General features: G+C 28.5%; 1 protein-coding gene across 1 annotated transcript; it reads right to left on the bottom strand.

Moving 5' to 3' along the window:
* Nucleotides 1-13,363: 13,363 nt before the first annotated feature.
* LOC125368660 (aldehyde oxidase GLOX) lies at nucleotides 13,364-15,302 on the bottom strand. Its single transcript, XM_048369958.1, has one exon. The coding sequence runs from the start codon at nucleotides 15,152-15,154 to the stop codon at nucleotides 13,550-13,552; it is 1,605 nt and encodes a 534-aa protein (XP_048225915.1). The 5' UTR covers nucleotides 15,155-15,302; the 3' UTR covers nucleotides 13,364-13,549.
* Between the last annotated feature and the right edge of the window lie 2,044 nt (nucleotides 15,303-17,346).

Here is a 17,346-nt window from a genome sequence, read left to right as displayed (position 1 = left end):
AACTATAATGATTTATTAACATCACTATTTTCGTTACGTTATTCGTTCACTGAAATGTCAAGCATGAAATTATGACCAAACAACGTCGGCCGAGTGGCCAATTTATTGAAAAATAAGGTTTAATCTCATTGGTTAGCAAAAGCATGCAGTAGTACCGTAATTTTATTAAAAAGAATTTGTATAATTTTATGTCCTGAAAAGTTAAATATATATTTCAAAATTAGCATAAAAAGTCTCACTATCTCGCTGATTTTTCAAAATGGTTTGGTTTAAAAATGGATGTATATTGATGCAAAAGATATGTGTGGTTGGCTGGGATATTTTACATGGTAAAAGAAATTTAAAAATTTTAAATTTTACACTTATTTTATGGTAAAAAATATATTTAAACACTTGAATTTGAACTATTTAATAATTTTAATATTTTACCTATTGATACCATCCGCTTGGCGCTTCAATTTGTATTAAAGCTCTCACTACATTATTTTTCTAAAGAGAAATCAAATATCATTACCAAGAGTAGAAACAAAGTTCAGTTGGCTCGTTAAAAATCTTAGAATGCAAAATCCAATGGAACAAAAAAAATTAAAGAAGAAAAATAAATTGTGAAGTTATGAACTGATTTTGAATACTATGAGAGTTGGGTTGTTATGAAATTAGCAAATAGACATAACCAAAACAAGTAGTTAATTAGAAAAACAACAAAATAAGTGAACAGTTTGAAGAAAGAGTTTATTTTATTTTTTTGTTGATTTCTATTTTATCTTTTATTTATTTAAGATTTTTTCATATAATTGAATGATTTTCTTAATATTTAGTTGATGTTTGATTGATTTTAAGATGGATAAACGGTTGATGTTTGTCATGAACCAATGGTGCAGACACTTGATTATAATAAGGGAGTTGAGGCAATTTTAAAGGAATGCAACAATGTTGGTCAAGTCAAGAACATTAGGATTGTAGAAGCAATTTCATTAGTCAGGAGCATCTAATGAAGAGCAGGAACTAAGGGAATAATGTCGTAGCAAAAGAGTTACTATTTGTTTGTTTTTCCTTATTAGTTATTTTCATTCTAACTATTATTTTATCCTTTAGTTGTAGAGTAATAGAACCGTTGTAATCTGCCAATTATTGGCTTATATAATCAATATCTTGTGTAAAGAGAATCATCTAGAAATTAATACAACTTTCATATTTCCTTCCTATTTGAAATCTCTGCAATATCTTCTTCTCTTCCTCTTCTTCTTTTTTTTTTTCCTTTTCTTATGTCTTTCTAATTCTACTCCAACATTTCTCTCTTCTTATATTTTTTTTCATAAATCGTGTCTTTGAACAAAGATATATGATAAATGGTATCAGAGCAGTAGATTCTAAGGATACTCTTCTTTTTCCTTTCTCTTTTTCTTCCCCACCTATTCTACTCTTCCCTGGAATAAAAACTTTGTTTCGGGTCCATATCTAATGTAGGAAAACAAAATATTTATGAAAGCCTTTCAACCCTTTAAGATAATGACCCTACAAGAATTTAAAGAAAAGAACTAAATAAAATTTTCACAAAGAGAGATAATGTTCGAGTCTCATCAAGTTTAAAATAAGCAATTCCAAGAGCTGCAATCTCCTTATCAATCTATGAAAAAGGCTCGATAGCTTTTGCGAAGATATGAAATAACAAATAGACCAGTTAAGTGAGATTCTACCATCTGTTATTCATAACTCACAAAACTTCACTTCAACCATTTACTAACCTTTAATCAATCCTTCTACCACTTAATTTCTTACTGAGGGCCATACCATAACAAGTTAGGAAGAGATTGGAGCAGAATCTTGAGCAAAGTAAGGATCAATAATTGAACTTTATGAAGCCGACCATGACTGCGTCAGTGGTACCTCCTCAACCTTCAAAATCTAGTTTGATTCAAACACTTAAATCCTTTAATAAAATTTGAGTTAAAACCAATAATGAGATTGTATGATAAAGAAAATACAACTAGCAATAAAGAATTTGATGTTAAAGTTGGTAGAGGAAACAAGCTCGATTCATGGAAATTAGAAATAAGTTGTGCCTATAAAGTGTTTGTAGAAATGAAAATATGGATTGTCAATGTTATTGTTTCATATGACTAAATGGATATATAATGGTATTTTCATTCCTAAAGAAATAGAGTTTGAGAAATGGACAAAGCATAAGAAAAGAAAGAGATTGTTAAAAAGGGTCATATGCTTCAAGGAGTGGCAAATTGAGTTACAGTAGCTAACGAACACATTATTGCTTATGATATTTAAGATATTTTCTTGTTTTAAAATCTAAGTTCTTACTTTCATCCTTAAAGACAAGCATGAACTTCATGGGGAGGGTAATGTCATCCTTATTATTCTAGCTGTTATTTTATATTCTAGCTTTGAACTAACTGAATTGAGGTGATATGCCAATTATTCGCTTATATAAGCAATATCTTGTATGAAGAGAATTATTCAGAAACTAACACAACTTTCATATTATATTTTTATCTGAATTCTCTACACTTTTTCTTTTTCTTCTCTTTTGTCTCTTTAATTCCCTTTTTGAACTGATTATCTCTCTAACTCTACTTCAACATTCTTCTTTTCTTTTATATAGGTCATATATGTTAACTGAGGCACTTCACAATATTTGATTTTTTAAAAATTTATGAAGAATTGTCTTCGGTTTCATCCAACATATTAAAAATTAATTTTTTTGCTGAAGAATTATATTTCAATGTTTATTTTTATCATAAAATTAGTTTTTTGGCTTGTTATAACAGTCATGGTCAAGAATAATTTTTTATATTACTTTTTAATAAAGTATAAAGAATTTTTTAAATACTGCTTGGAATGTTCCTTTTTTTTAACAATTTCTCTTTTTTTTTATATTTCAGTTTCATCTTTTTCTAGATTAAGAGAACAAAGAAGAAGAGACATAGTCATTCAATGATTTTATGTTGTTGTTATTGTTATTTCTTGTAACTGTAATAAAATTTGCTTCAATCTTTACTAACTTTCTTTTTAATTTTCATGAAAGACTTAAAAAAATAATTAATAGAGTAAGAATCAAAGTTCATGAGCCAAAAAATAAATAAAAAAAGTATATTAAGCTAGTTGAAAGATCTACTAGCAGAGTTAGCTCTTCTTCGTATTGCTAAAGTTACCAGTGCTATAACCAACAAGCTTTCCAAGATATACCCATTTGTCTAATTTTGCTATATTTAGTGTTAATCTGATTTAGCTTTCTTGTTATTTTGTTGAGTATTCAATAAGGCGGCGAGCTGTCGATAGCACAGGTATTGACTATGATATCATAGGAGCAAAAAGCAGCTTTAAGGGAAGCATACATGAATAAAACAAATAAAAGAAAAAAAGAACACATGACTGTCACGATCCTTATGACCAAGACTGCACTCCAAACATAACGAATAGTGCCACAGTAAGAAGGTTTTATAGGAATATAAAAGGATTCTACAAAAAAACTTGTTATTTATCTATTGTTATTTTATCTTCTTTTAGTAAAATATGCTATTATTTTGTTTGCTAGTATCTAGTCATGATTTAGATATGATATTCCAATCATTTGTTATTAATAGTATTGAAATATATGGGACAACTATTCATAATTATCAATATAATTTCCTACTTAATGCTATTTCTTTCTCTCTTTCTCTCTCCACTATCTTCCTCCATTCTTCTTCTTCTCTTCTGAAACTTTTATTCTCTTTGTTTTTTTTTTCTTTCTTATTTTGTTTCTTATGCACAATTACTGTTTTATTGAATTAATATTGTGCTAACCTGCTAGTCATGGTTTTCCATGACCTTGGTACATGGCAGGTGATATCAAAGTTGTTCCATGCTAGGGATTGCTTTTGATTTTAGTTGCTTTCTCCTTTTCTGATCTCAATTCTTTTCTTTCATCTTCCTATTTTGTTTCTTCTTGATCTCATCTTTAATCTTTTTTTTACTCTTTTAATTTGTTGATTACCAAACATGATTTCACATTCAAAGTTAACCCTAAGACTAAGAGAGCTTATACAAATCTTTAACCTAAACACTAGAAATATTAGCATGTTATGTCGGCAATTGGAAGAAGATTTCAGCATGTATTTATTTTATAAGAAAGCATATAAAAGAACAAGCTGAGTTGTTTATGTTTGATCAAGACAAAAATCTTGATACTGAAGTGGGGGCTTTTGAATCAAATGAAGAAGATGATGAGCTCGTGCAATCATAAACTCCAGCTGAAAAATCTATTTTAATGACTATTGCTCCATCAACAAACAATCATTGCAAAGGTGATGAAGACATCAAAGATATTACAATCATCAATTCAAAATCGTAAGAGTTTCTTCTATATTGATCAGATTGCTCTTAATATTTATAAAAATAGAATGCAGGAACCATGTGTAGATTAACCAATTTTTGAATCAGATTTTTGCTTAATTAGTGGTATAATAATTTCTAAGGATTTAGATGATTGATTTACTCAGAAAAAGGTTGTATGTGGTTATGCTTATGGTGATTGGTTATGAAAATTTCAAAGGAAAATAGAATTAAAAGAAGTATACAAATTGAGTATTATGCGCCTCCAAGGTGTTTGTGAAAATAAAAATGGGGATTGTTGATGCTATTGTTTTCATGTGCCTAAATAGATATGTAATGATGTTTTCATTCTCGAAGAAATGGAGTTTGAGAAATGGAGAAGGCAAAGGAAAAGAATGAAATTCTTGTTAACATTTGCAAACTTTTGTATCTTCCATGTTAGCTTGTTAAAGATAAAATACCCTCATGAAAAAGTAATATCAAGGGAATGTGCTTTAATTCCTATGGTCCAAATTATTACTAATGGAGGGCCTTAGGAGGACTACTATTCATGGTGTATCAAGTTCCTGAAATTTTCCTCAAGGACAAGGAAAATGTCCAAAGGAGGGGTAATGTCAGGATTCTTATGAGCTCAAGGACTAAGGTTGCATTCCAAGCACAATTGATAGTGCCACAATAGGAAGATTCCATGGGAATATCAGAAATGTCTAAAGAATTGGAGGGGATTTTGCAAAAAAACTTGTTATTTATCTATTATTAATTTATTGTATTAATTGTCAATGTCTTTTAGTAAATTAGTTAGTAAAATTAGTTGTTATTTTGTTTGCCAATATCTAGTCATGATTTGAATAAGATACTTCTAATAATTTGTTATTAATAGTGCTGAGATATATATGGGCAACTATTCAGAATTATCAATATAATTTCCTATTTAATTCTACTACTTTCTCTCTCGACTATCTTCCGCCATTCTTCTGCTTTTCTTTTGGAACTCTCCTTCTCTTGTTCTTTTCCCTTCTTATTTTGTTTCTTATGCATAATTACTCTTTCATTGAATTAATGTTGTGCTAAACTGCTATCTATGGTTGTCCATAAGCATGGTACATGACAGACTTAAAAGAAAAGATTGCAAAGATGAGTATCGTGCTTCAAGAAGAAAGGCTCCAAGATACTGAGTAGACTCGCCTCAAATCGGAATTCATTATCTAACCACGTTTAATTACAATATTAATTTTGAGAGCCTTGGATTACAGGTTTTAGAAACTTCAGTGGCTTATTGACGCTCAAAAATAGTTTAGAGGCAAATGTACTTCTAGCTATAAATGTTATCATAAAAAGGGGATATTATCCCATAATTAAATACCTTGTTAGGTGTTAAGAGAGGGAGATTTAAAAAATTTTAGTTTAATTGATTTTCTTAATTTTTTATAAATTATTTTTATTTAAAGTGAATTAAATTTTTTAAAACTATTTTTACTCACTATTAGGCCTATAAATGAATCAAACATTCGTGAACCATTCGAAGCTCGAATCAATAAAAATTTCGTTTGAGATCATTTGTTAATTTAAATGAGCCGAGTTCGAGCTCAATAATTTTATTGAGCCAAGCTCGAGCTTGACAGAGTGTAGTTCGTTAGCTCGCGAACTTGCTTATTTACTGGCTCACGAACAGGTTCACAATCTGGCTCGTTTATAAAGTTCGTAAATATGTTCGTTTATAAGCTCGATAAGCAGGCTCTTCAGCAAGCTCGTTTATAGGCTCGAGGTCGAATTCAAAAATAATAATAATAATAATAATAAGCAACTACAACATTTAAATTTAGCTATTACTATTAGTAATAATTACAATAAAAATAATAAATAATAAACAAATATATTCTATAACAATTTAATAAAATTAAAAAATTTCAATTAAATAAAATAAAATTGACTCATTAACATAATTTTTATTTTACTTATAAATTATTTTATTGTATAAAATTTAATTATATATTTTTATGATGGTAAAAATATTCTAAATGCATCCTCTAATTATACTAATTTAATAAAAAAATTATTTATTATTAAAATTTTAATTAATATATAATAAGTCATGATTAATCAAACACCAGTGTAGAAAGAAAAATTAAACATTATGTCTAAATGAATATAGTCAGTGGTATTACCATTATTCTGAAACCTTGTATATCTTAACCTTAACATAGAATATTTCCTTTTCAATCTCATACACTTCATGTCTTAGATATCTCATATTTGTCTAACTCGAATCTTTGAGTCAATTGAGTGGAGTGTCGGTATTGAATAATACAGTTTCTTTAAGAAAATTTTAATTTAATTAAAACTTTATATTGAATTTACATTTATATTTATAAATGGTAATCAAATTAAAAACTAAGTTAAAATAAATTAAGACTATAATTTATAAAAGTTAATATATTATTGTAAAAAAAATTTTAGCTATTTTATTATATCCAACTTCGACTATTTTATATTTTAAAATTTATTTTAGATTTTATAAATATTATTCATTAAAAGGTGAGTGCCACTAGAAAATAAAATAGTGAAGCTAATTTATATTTTTTCTTTTCAAGTCAATACAGACTTGTGATAAGTTTAGTATAGCCTTTTTGTAATTTTTACGCAACAATGGTCTTTACTTTCATTATTCATGTTGTTTTAGTAATATTTTTTTTTATATGTTTTGCTATATTTTTAGAAGCTAATTTTGATTATTTATGTTGCAAATTTAAATTTATTTTTCTTTTGCTAAATTTGATACTTTTATAATTTTTTGCTATATTTTTAAATGTGGCAATTGATTAATTTAATTATTAAAAAATATTTAACGAGCCTGAGCTTGAACTTGAATTATGCTTAACAAGCTCGAAACTCGAGTTTTTTCATTATACAACCACTTAATGAATCAAATTCGAATCGAGCTAATTGCGAATTGAGCTCGAACTATTCGTAAGCTTAATTATTTTCAAACGAGACAAGCTCGAACTCCATTACAAAAACTCAAATCTCTATCAGAATTAAACAAACAAAGCCTGAATTTGTTGATATTCGACTCGACTAGGTTGGATTACAGCCCTACCCACTATAATACTGTAAAATTCAAGTCGCGGCGGCCTATTTACCGCTAATTAAAGTAAAATAAATGATCTTTTAAATGGACTGTAAAACTTTTTGAAAAAGCCATAAAAATAAATATCGTTCTTTTAAGAAATAAAAGAACACTCTTCTAAAAATAAATAGTCCATCTCTAAATTGGGCCCGCAGTCTGGGGGCTTAGTTTCTGATCTGCCAAAGTTGTTAGCAAACAAAGCTGTTCATTTTGTTTAAAAAAGCCCTCCAATTAATACTAGTACTTTGAAAAGAAAATGAGGGTGTTAATATACGAACAACTTTTAATTGATGCAAAAGGTTTGAGTTTCAAATTAGATCTGACAAATCAATGCGTCCAAATCTGGGCATGAGATGGAAGATGAGTCAGCCTTAATCTCATGCCCATATGTATATATTATGCATAAGAATAAGAAAGATTCAAGCTTTTTCTATGCCGAAATCAGCAGATACACTATGATCGTATTTTATGTTTTTCCAATTTAGGATTAAATGTTAGAAAATGAAAAAGATGAATACTGTATAGAGATGGGTTCTAGGTTTTAAAGTTAGCTTCGTTTTCATAATTAGCAAAATACAAGGTTTCTATTAAAATTATGTGCTTTTTACGTGTCATTTGTTTATTTGATTTGAATTCTGATTGCAACGTAGAATTAGTTTGTAGATGATATGATATTGCTATAATTAAAAGGTCATACATGATATTGCTATAAGATTAAAAAGACGCAGTTAATTTGAAAAGGCAGAAACGCTAAAGGTCATGTACTGTTTTGCAATAAATTTAGTATGTAAGTTTTTGCAATTAAGTCCAAGTTAAATACAAGTTAAATATTTAGTTTGCAATCCAATTAGTAATGGTATAAAAAAAAGTTATACTTTAAAATAATTTAATAACCACTTCTCTCTTTTTATTAGAGGATTTTTTTTTTGGCTTTCTTTTTTGTGGTACGTGTGTAAAAATTTACTTTGTATTTGATATTTTTAACAGGCTTAATTACTAATTAAATTTTATATTTTATAATTTTTAATAATTTTATCTAATTATTTTGAAATATTAAAATAAGTATTATGCTTTTAGTTTATTTTTAAAAATACTTTTCAATAACAATTTTTAAAATATTACAATGAGAAAAATGATGTGGCAAGTCAATTCTACTTACTAACATAAAAATTTGTGAGTTAATAAAAATTTATTACATTTAAATATAAAATATGTAAAAAATATATATATATAAGATTTTTAATTGTCACATTATTAAATATAGAATAAACTATTTTTTTGTGATTCATAATAATTATTCTTTTAGCATGTACAATGGACTTCCTACGTTATTTTTTATATTATAGAACTTTAAGAATTGCTATTGAAAAATATTTTTGAAAATAAATTAAAAAAATAAATATCTATTTTAAAATTTTAAAATAATTACCTAAAATTATTAAAAGGTATAAAGTTCAAAATTTGATTTGTAACTCTTTATATTTCATAACTTTTAAAATATTTCAAATTTACCGTCAACCTTAAGCACTAAAATAATAAGTATTAAGGAAAAATAATGTACATACATTTAATATATTTGAAAATATTTAATCATTATAAAAAATATTTTACAATTAATAATATATATATAAAAAGAAATCGTCATACTTATTTTATTTTTGCTAGCAACACTTTTTATACACCTATTCTAGAATTTAGCCACTTCTCTGTTCATTTAGAACACAAGAACCTACTACTTGTTGTTATGAATGTATTATTATTGGATTTTAGAATTATATATTTAACATTATCCTTTATTTTTATTTTAAGTGCTTTTAGTGTAAAGTAATGAATTTAGAATTATACATTTATCATTATACTTTATTTTTATTTTAAGTCCTTTTAGTGTGAAATATATATTCTTTTTATTCTTGAACTTTTGATTTTTATCTCAATATTATAACAACCTGACAAAATATGACTTTTCTACATTACAAGAATAAATAAATTCTCCATACTTTAAAATGTATTATGACCCAATAATACATTTTACTTTCGGAAATATGTGATTTTGATAGTTTCCTCTTAATCTTCTTCCCTGGCTTCAATTTGAAAGTCCATTCTCTTTAGGTCATTTGCTCCACTTTGGTTCCTCCTTAATTCGAAGAAATGTTTTTTAAAACATTGAAGTGGTAAATAGTATTATGGTTTAAATTGTTTAAAAGAAAATAACAAAAATGAAACACGTTTGATATTCTCGGATATATTATATTTTTAACTTTAATAGTCTGTTTGATTTATATATTTATTATCTTTACAAGTAGTTTAAATCTTATACTTAGTTAAATAATAAAATTACTTTTATTAAATTTTATTTCTAATTAATTCTATTTTTACGATTCTATAGTTAACATGATTGTTCAACTAACGAGATAAATTATTAAAATAATTATATTACTTAAATATTAGTTGCTTCACGTATAAAATTATGTTTAATTAGTTCCTTTTCTTTTTTCTCCCAAAAATCACTTCTCATTTTTTTCATCTAATTAGCTTGAAGCATATTTTTGCTATCAAGTATTAATTAGTTTTTATAATGTTATATTTTTATGTCAATTATTATCATATGATTCATTGGTAAATTTTTGTAATTATTTTGATTAAAACTTACAAACAATCATTACTCCCATTTTTTGTGCAAGTGAAATAGAAGAAAATGGTTACGAACTATTTTAAGAAAATTTATAGAAAATGAACTTTAAAGTTAATCCGTCGTGGCCACGTTAGCAGAAGAAGACTTTCTCTGAATTAAGGAAATCAATTGAGTTTAGCTTCTTCATTAAAATTAAATAAGAGATAGAAAATAGATTAATTATGGGATTACTAATCTCATTAGAGACAACTTGCTAAATAGAGGAAGAATTTAATTTTAGATAGGACTGATTTAATATATTAATAAAAATTGTAGAATTATTAACTACAATTTGTATTAAATGTATCAAACATATCATTATTTATTAACACCGAGACTTGGTTACGCAATCTTATAAACTAAATAGGTTGTAAGTGCTTTACATTTAAGCTAAAATAAAATTTACACAATTAAATGTTATAATTATTTTATATATATCATTCATTTAATGTAAAACCGTAATAAAATGATACAAATTAGATTTTATAATCGTCTCATATATATATATATATATATATATATATATATATATATATATATATATATATATATATATATCATTTATTCAATTATTAAGTGTAATATTATTGCAAATAATTAATAAATATTTTAAAAAAATATAATGCTAAATAAGAGAGAGTTTTGAAATAAATATAAAAACATGGGATTGAGATTCAATTTTAGCGACTTAATGCATTAAAATTTTGATTTAATCTTATTGATGTAACGCTGAATCTGGTTAAGTAGATTTCCACTTTTACTTAATTCTAAAAGAAGTTATGAGCTCTACTATTTTTATAATTTGACCACAATTAATACATTTTAATTTATTTGAAATACAATTGAATTGGAATAAGAAAATAATACATTTATTATAAATAAAGAAGGATAAAAATATAACATGTTTAATAATTTAATATATAATTCAATTTCAACAGGGAAGAAATTTATAATAAAAAGTAAAAAATAAAAATATTTCAATGAGAAAAGGGCAATATTTATTAAACAAAAAATAAGGTTTTAGAATCTCTAACCCTGTTTGAGAAGAAATAATAATTAGAAGATAAAGTTCTTGGAAGTTTTTAAAGACTTTCAAAACTGTTCAAATCTCAACCACTGAATAGGTAGACTAAAGTGATTATAGTGTTATATTATCTTTTTTTCTTAAATAATCTTTATATTATCTTCTAAAACCTTTGTTCACTATCAATTTCTTTTCAAATAAAGTAAAATTATAAACTCTTTGTTACCTCCTAAAATTTTACTTACATTTTTACTTTATAAAACATTACTTTACTTTTATCTCTATTTTTACCAAATAGAAACATAAAGAATACAATGAATCAGATTCAAGAATAATAGACCCAAACCCAGACAATGTCAATCCGACTTGGACTGTAGACAACATTAACAACCTGTTTTGCATCAAGCAAATTTGGGAATTCAGAGAAAAAACACACACACACACGAAAGAGCCTCACAACGGCCTATTGCCTGTGCCTCCCTCACCTCATGAAGGCCATTAAAACAACGAGAAGCATACACATTACAATGGTCATCCTCAATAACCATTCCACCTCCAAATTTACTGCTGTTTCGAAATAATACAGCATCAATGGTGTATTTTAGCTTACCAGAAGATGGGGGTTTAGACCGACGAACAAGTTTGGTTGAATCATGGACAGCTTGAATACTGCTGAAAGCAGCATGGATTTTAGCAGAAGTTTTATACGCAAAGAGCAGAGAAAGTAGAGAAAACAGCCTGATCATGGGAGTTACTTTTTAATTGATATTATTAAATTATAAAATTTGTAAAATTTAAAAAAATAATGTTAAAAATTTGTAATTAATCCAAAAAATAAATTTAAATTTTTCCAAGCGGATATAAAAGAGATGCTAATAATGGATAGCTATTTTCATTCTAATTCAGCATTGCTGTATATATAATAAATAGATATTGGCTTTTGATATAAAGGTAATAGACATCGGCATCAATAATTGAAATTTGTTTGATCTGACAGAAGACGAAATACAAAAGAGTCTAAAGGGCCCTTTACAGGACGAATCCAAGACCTATTGTTGATTCCCAGACTGGGTTCACGCTTGACAGCCAGAGCTATTCTTCTTACCACTGACAGCTACTAATAAGATAAGACGAACCACTACCAGCAGTCCTTCCTTCGGGGGTTCAATAGCTGCTGATTTGAAAAGCCCGGGTACCTATGCGATTATTAAGGCAGGATGCCGAGAAATCTTTTGATATTTTCGAACTGATAAAAACAATGTTTATAAATTGGATGTGTAAAAACGCAGAATTCACAATTTCAGATTATACTTATACAGAGAAAAAAACAAAAGAAAGTAAGAAAAAAGACGAGGACACAAGAGAAGACGACAAAAGAGATTTGTCTATTCTGTCCAAAAAAAGGGGCGAATGCGCATTTGCTTGAAACAGTTCAAAAATAGCTATTTTGCGTCTTTGTGCTCGCGTGGATCCTTTTATTATGTCTCGACGAAAGTCTGATTGTTGCGAATAACGGATCAAAGTAACTTCGTCTATTTGGTCAAAATCTGTCGTATCTTTGGTATTATTATAAGTAGCTGTATTTTCTTGATTATCGGTAAAAATTACTACACGTTTGGCTTTTCGTGAACGAATTTCATAATCTTCCGCCATGTTTTCTTCATTTTCTCCCTCTTGTTGTTCCAAATCGTCAATTAATTTGTATGACCTCTAAGATTTATAGCGACAGCATTTGATGCCCCCCACTTCACTTAATAAAGTCTATCACTATCTCTGCAAATTCTATACTATTTTACCTTACTTTTTCCATTTATTTATTTAGATGCTCTTTTAGTTTTAAACAGATTATTTTTTCTGTTTAAATTATATTTTTATTTTTTAATTATTTTAACATAGATATTACCACATCGAAATAGTTTCTAAATTTTAAATTTTATAATTATAACTTTTTGTAAAGAGTTTAATGCAAGTATTATAAAATATAATGACAAAAATTAATAATATCAATTAAAAATATCTATATTTTTGTTAATCCTCGGAATATACATAAACTAAATTTAAATGTCATTAATTTGTCCACATAATAGCTTTTTCTTTTTTAATTTTCTGAAGTGAAACTGCTTGGAGAGGCTTTTAGCAGCATAAACCTTTATTGGAAAAGAAGTGCATGTAAATTTGTAAAAGCATGTTACCAGAAAAACAAAAGAAAAAATAAATGCAGCAAATGAATTGCAGCTCAGCTCAGTCACCTTTTTTATTGACAGATATAAATACTGTGTAACAGTAAAAAGTAGCAATCCAATTTCACATTTGAAATCGAATGATCTATTCCATATCAACAGGCAATCACTAAAATTTCTGTGCACCCAAGCACAAGTTAAATTGAACCTTTCCCTCACTATGACACCAACTGCACCCACCGCGCCACACTTGGCACGCCTTGATTAACAGCGAATACCATATAATAACCAGGTGGGGCAACCACCCCATTAGGCGGCGCGGTGCATCCAATTCTGTACCTACCGCTACCGTCCGGCACGGCGGGTGTAACAGTCAATTTTACTAATCTTTGTCCTTGCGAAAATGAATGCGTTGCAAAAGGGGCGCTTCCAATGTTTACTTGTACAATTTCCACAACGGGCAATGAGACGGATATTAGTACGTTAAAAACCTCTCCATAACGTACCGTTTCAGGAATCTCTTCAATTATGGGTCGGATATTGGCTCGGTCAGCCGACAAGTATTCGGGCGAAAATGCCTCTATTCGTAATTCTGTAGGAAATTCAGCGTTGAATTTATAGAAAAAGTGCGGGTTGCTTCCTGCTAATAAAACTCGCCCATCTGGTAATAAATTAGCCGTTGAGTGGTACAATCTGGGTACGGTTCCTGGGTTTAAAGTCATGAACCGTAAACCAACGGGTTGATCTGGTCTATACAAGAGCGGATATAAACACGGGTTTGATGCCAGCTCAAACCCTTGCGTTCCAGCGCTAGCTCCATTTATGATTAAAACTTCACCAGTTGGCAGCATAACCATATCGCCCATGATCCGTCCGAATGGCATAGTCTCCATTTCCCAAACCGGGTCGGGTGATGTAGCAACAATGCGTCCACAGCTACCGTGTGCTGGTGTATCAATGCTCCTTTCTATAAAAGCTCCGTACTGAGCCCCACCACAAATAACAATCGCAGCCGTTGAGTAATCACCTTCTAATGCTAACATAACTGAGGATCCAGCTGAGGGATAATTTCGGGGGCCCCCATCCAGCGGTGGATAATATTTGATAACTTTATTAGTCTGATGATCGTACAGTACAGCCTTATTGTTGGCAAAAATGAAAAGATGACTGTTAGGGAGGAGATGTACGTAGGGATACAAATTATCCATCTGATTATCCTCCGCTTCAGCAAGAAAAGGAAAAGCAACGGCGGCGTTTCTAGGAGGATAATATTCTACCGTATTTGCCCCTCTTCCACCGACGATAATTACCGACCCATCCGGTAAAATCTGATTCGTAGAATACCATCTTCCTTCGCTCAATTTCACATCATCAAGCTCAACCCAGTCGCACAACCCGTTTGGTTCACAGGGTTCGAACTTTCGGATTTTAGTGAACCCGTCCATGCTACCACCAGTTTGTAACAAAGTACCATTAGGAAGAAACTGACCAGAAGAGCACCACGTGTCCGTGAGAATCATCAACGGTCGGAGTTGATTATTTTGTGGATCGAAAAGAACTGAATGAGCATAACAATCATGTTTTAGAGCGACGTCTTTGGAATCATAACGACAATGGCCTTTGGGTAGCATCTTGCGAGACGGACCAATGTTAGTCCGGTCGAGAAGGACGACGGTGTTGAAACGAGTAACGGCTGTGTGCATTGAGGCTATTCCTGCATTTAGGACTAGTAGCTCCCACGTTCCAGGCAGCTGTGCAGAGGCTAAAGCCATCAAATTGAAGACCACCACCAGACATTGAAGATAAAGAAAAGTTTCCCCCATAAGTGCGAGAGAAAGCAGAGAGTGAAGAGTGGACAGAAGCTGAATTATGTTTAATAAGAGAGTATTGTGAAATATGAACCGTTAAGTTGCGTTACGGAGACGTTATGTGTGTTGAAGGGAGTGTGTGAGAGGACCTCTTGTTTGACTGAACTTGAAGATAATGGCGAGGGGAGTGTATGTGGGACATAGAAGAAGAAACGAGTGTCGGGCTCTAGAGACGTTGAGATGACACGTCATCACATAGTGGTGTTTGTCCTTTTCTGCAATAATGGATTTGGAAGATGGGTGGCGTAAGCGGAAAGCGATGAACAAACAGTGAAAAATTAAAACATCACCACCTTTTGGAAGATTTTTGTTTTTCCACTAAAATGAATAAATTCATTCGTAAATAAAATTAAGTTTTTGATATAGACATATAATAAATACAGAATTTACTTTTTAATATAAAAAATAATTTTAATATTTTATTGTCTTAAAATCATATTACATATGTATATATCTGTTTTCTTTATTAATTTTTTATATAAAAAATAATAATTTTTTTCTGAAAGCTCTTAAATTTTCAACTAAAACAGAGAAAAATAAGAGTTAGGAATAAGGGATCGGAAGTTTTTGTTCCAAAAGAAACAGAAGATAGCGGTTGAATGAGATGTAAAAAGAAAAACGGTATTTTGAAACTTTGAATGATAGGGAAAGAGCACAAATGACCAAAATTAAAAGCAGAAAAAATAAACCCAAAATGTTTCAAATAAGCTGATGAATTTGATTCGGTTTCATTTGCACTTTTTTTAAAAAAAAAATTGGGTCTAATTATTTAATTTTATAAAAATATTAATTTGGTTTTCCTGGATTTAATTTTAAATAAAAGCTTTGGTTTAACCGAATTCACTAAATTTCTTATTAAATTAATAAAAATATTATTTTTAATAATACTATGAAATTTCAAATTTAAAATATATTTTTGTGATTCAGTTTTTCGGATTAATCATTTGTTGAGTTAAATTAGGTTTATATTTATTTTTTAACTTTTAAGAAAAGATTCCGTTTATTTGATTTGTTTCAATTCCATTTAATTTTTTTATCTCATTTTATTTAATTAAATATTTCTAAAAAAGAGTTATTTTAATAAGGATTATGAGTCTCTTAGTCATTGAAAAATAAGAAGTTACAATTTCATCAATAATATAAAAATAAAACACTATAATCAAGAATTACATGAGAAAAATCTCTTGAATAGTAAAATTTTATATATATATCCTTCAATCATACTCAATGATTATTCTAACTATAAATCGACTTTTTTATATCAACAAAGAAAAATAATTTTATTATCACAGTTGCAGCTCTATAAATATTATAAATACATCCATAAAAAGAGATTTAAATTCTATAAAAGATATAATTAAAAATTTCATAAAATCTTCACAGTAAAGAGAATAAAAAAGTTCATAAAACAGAAATTAAGAAATTTTAATAATAAAAGAAAACAAACATATCTAAGAAAATCTATATTTATTATTAAAATATAATGACACAACTAAAAAAGAACTTCAAAATTTGTACAACTTCTTCTATATTTTATTAACAATGATTTCAAGTACGCCTTTCAACAAAACTATCTGTTTGGCTATAAGAGTACTTTTCGTATGGGACATAAAACTAATTCATGCTAAACTCACTCTACATTTTTCTTCTTCAGTTAGTCACTTCAATTAACTCACAAGCATGACAAATTGAAACAACCTTTGCAAACCAAACATGACTAATCCTCTGCTCAACCTCATCTGAGCAAAGAAAAACAAAGAAAAGTAGACAAATTTGAGAAACTAAAATTAAGAAATAAAAAAATAATAATAATTTACCTGGCGGTTGTGGTGGACTTTAAAGTACTATATGGTTAGGGATGGAGAAGAAGAAAAAGAATATGAGTTTAAAAGATTTGGATGAAAATGGGGAAGAATATATTTTTTTCTTTCATTTTGCTGGTTCGTGATAAAAGATTTTTAATGATTGGTTAAAGAAAAAACGACGTGGTTTCAAAATTTGATATTGCAATTTTAATGAAGTGTTCATGGAAGGAGAAAAAGGAGAGGAGAGGAGACAGCGGTGGAGAAAGAAAGAAAGGAATTCAATAACAACTAGAAGTGTTACGTTATAATAGATTCACAAATATATCTAACTCAGCAAACACA

The sequence above is a fragment of the Ricinus communis genome, chromosome 10 (genome assembly GCF_019578655.1).
Source record: "Ricinus communis isolate WT05 ecotype wild-type chromosome 10, ASM1957865v1, whole genome shotgun sequence".
NCBI lineage: Eukaryota > Viridiplantae > Streptophyta > Magnoliopsida > Malpighiales > Euphorbiaceae > Ricinus > Ricinus communis.
This window is presented reverse-complemented; position numbering and strand designations above follow the sequence as displayed.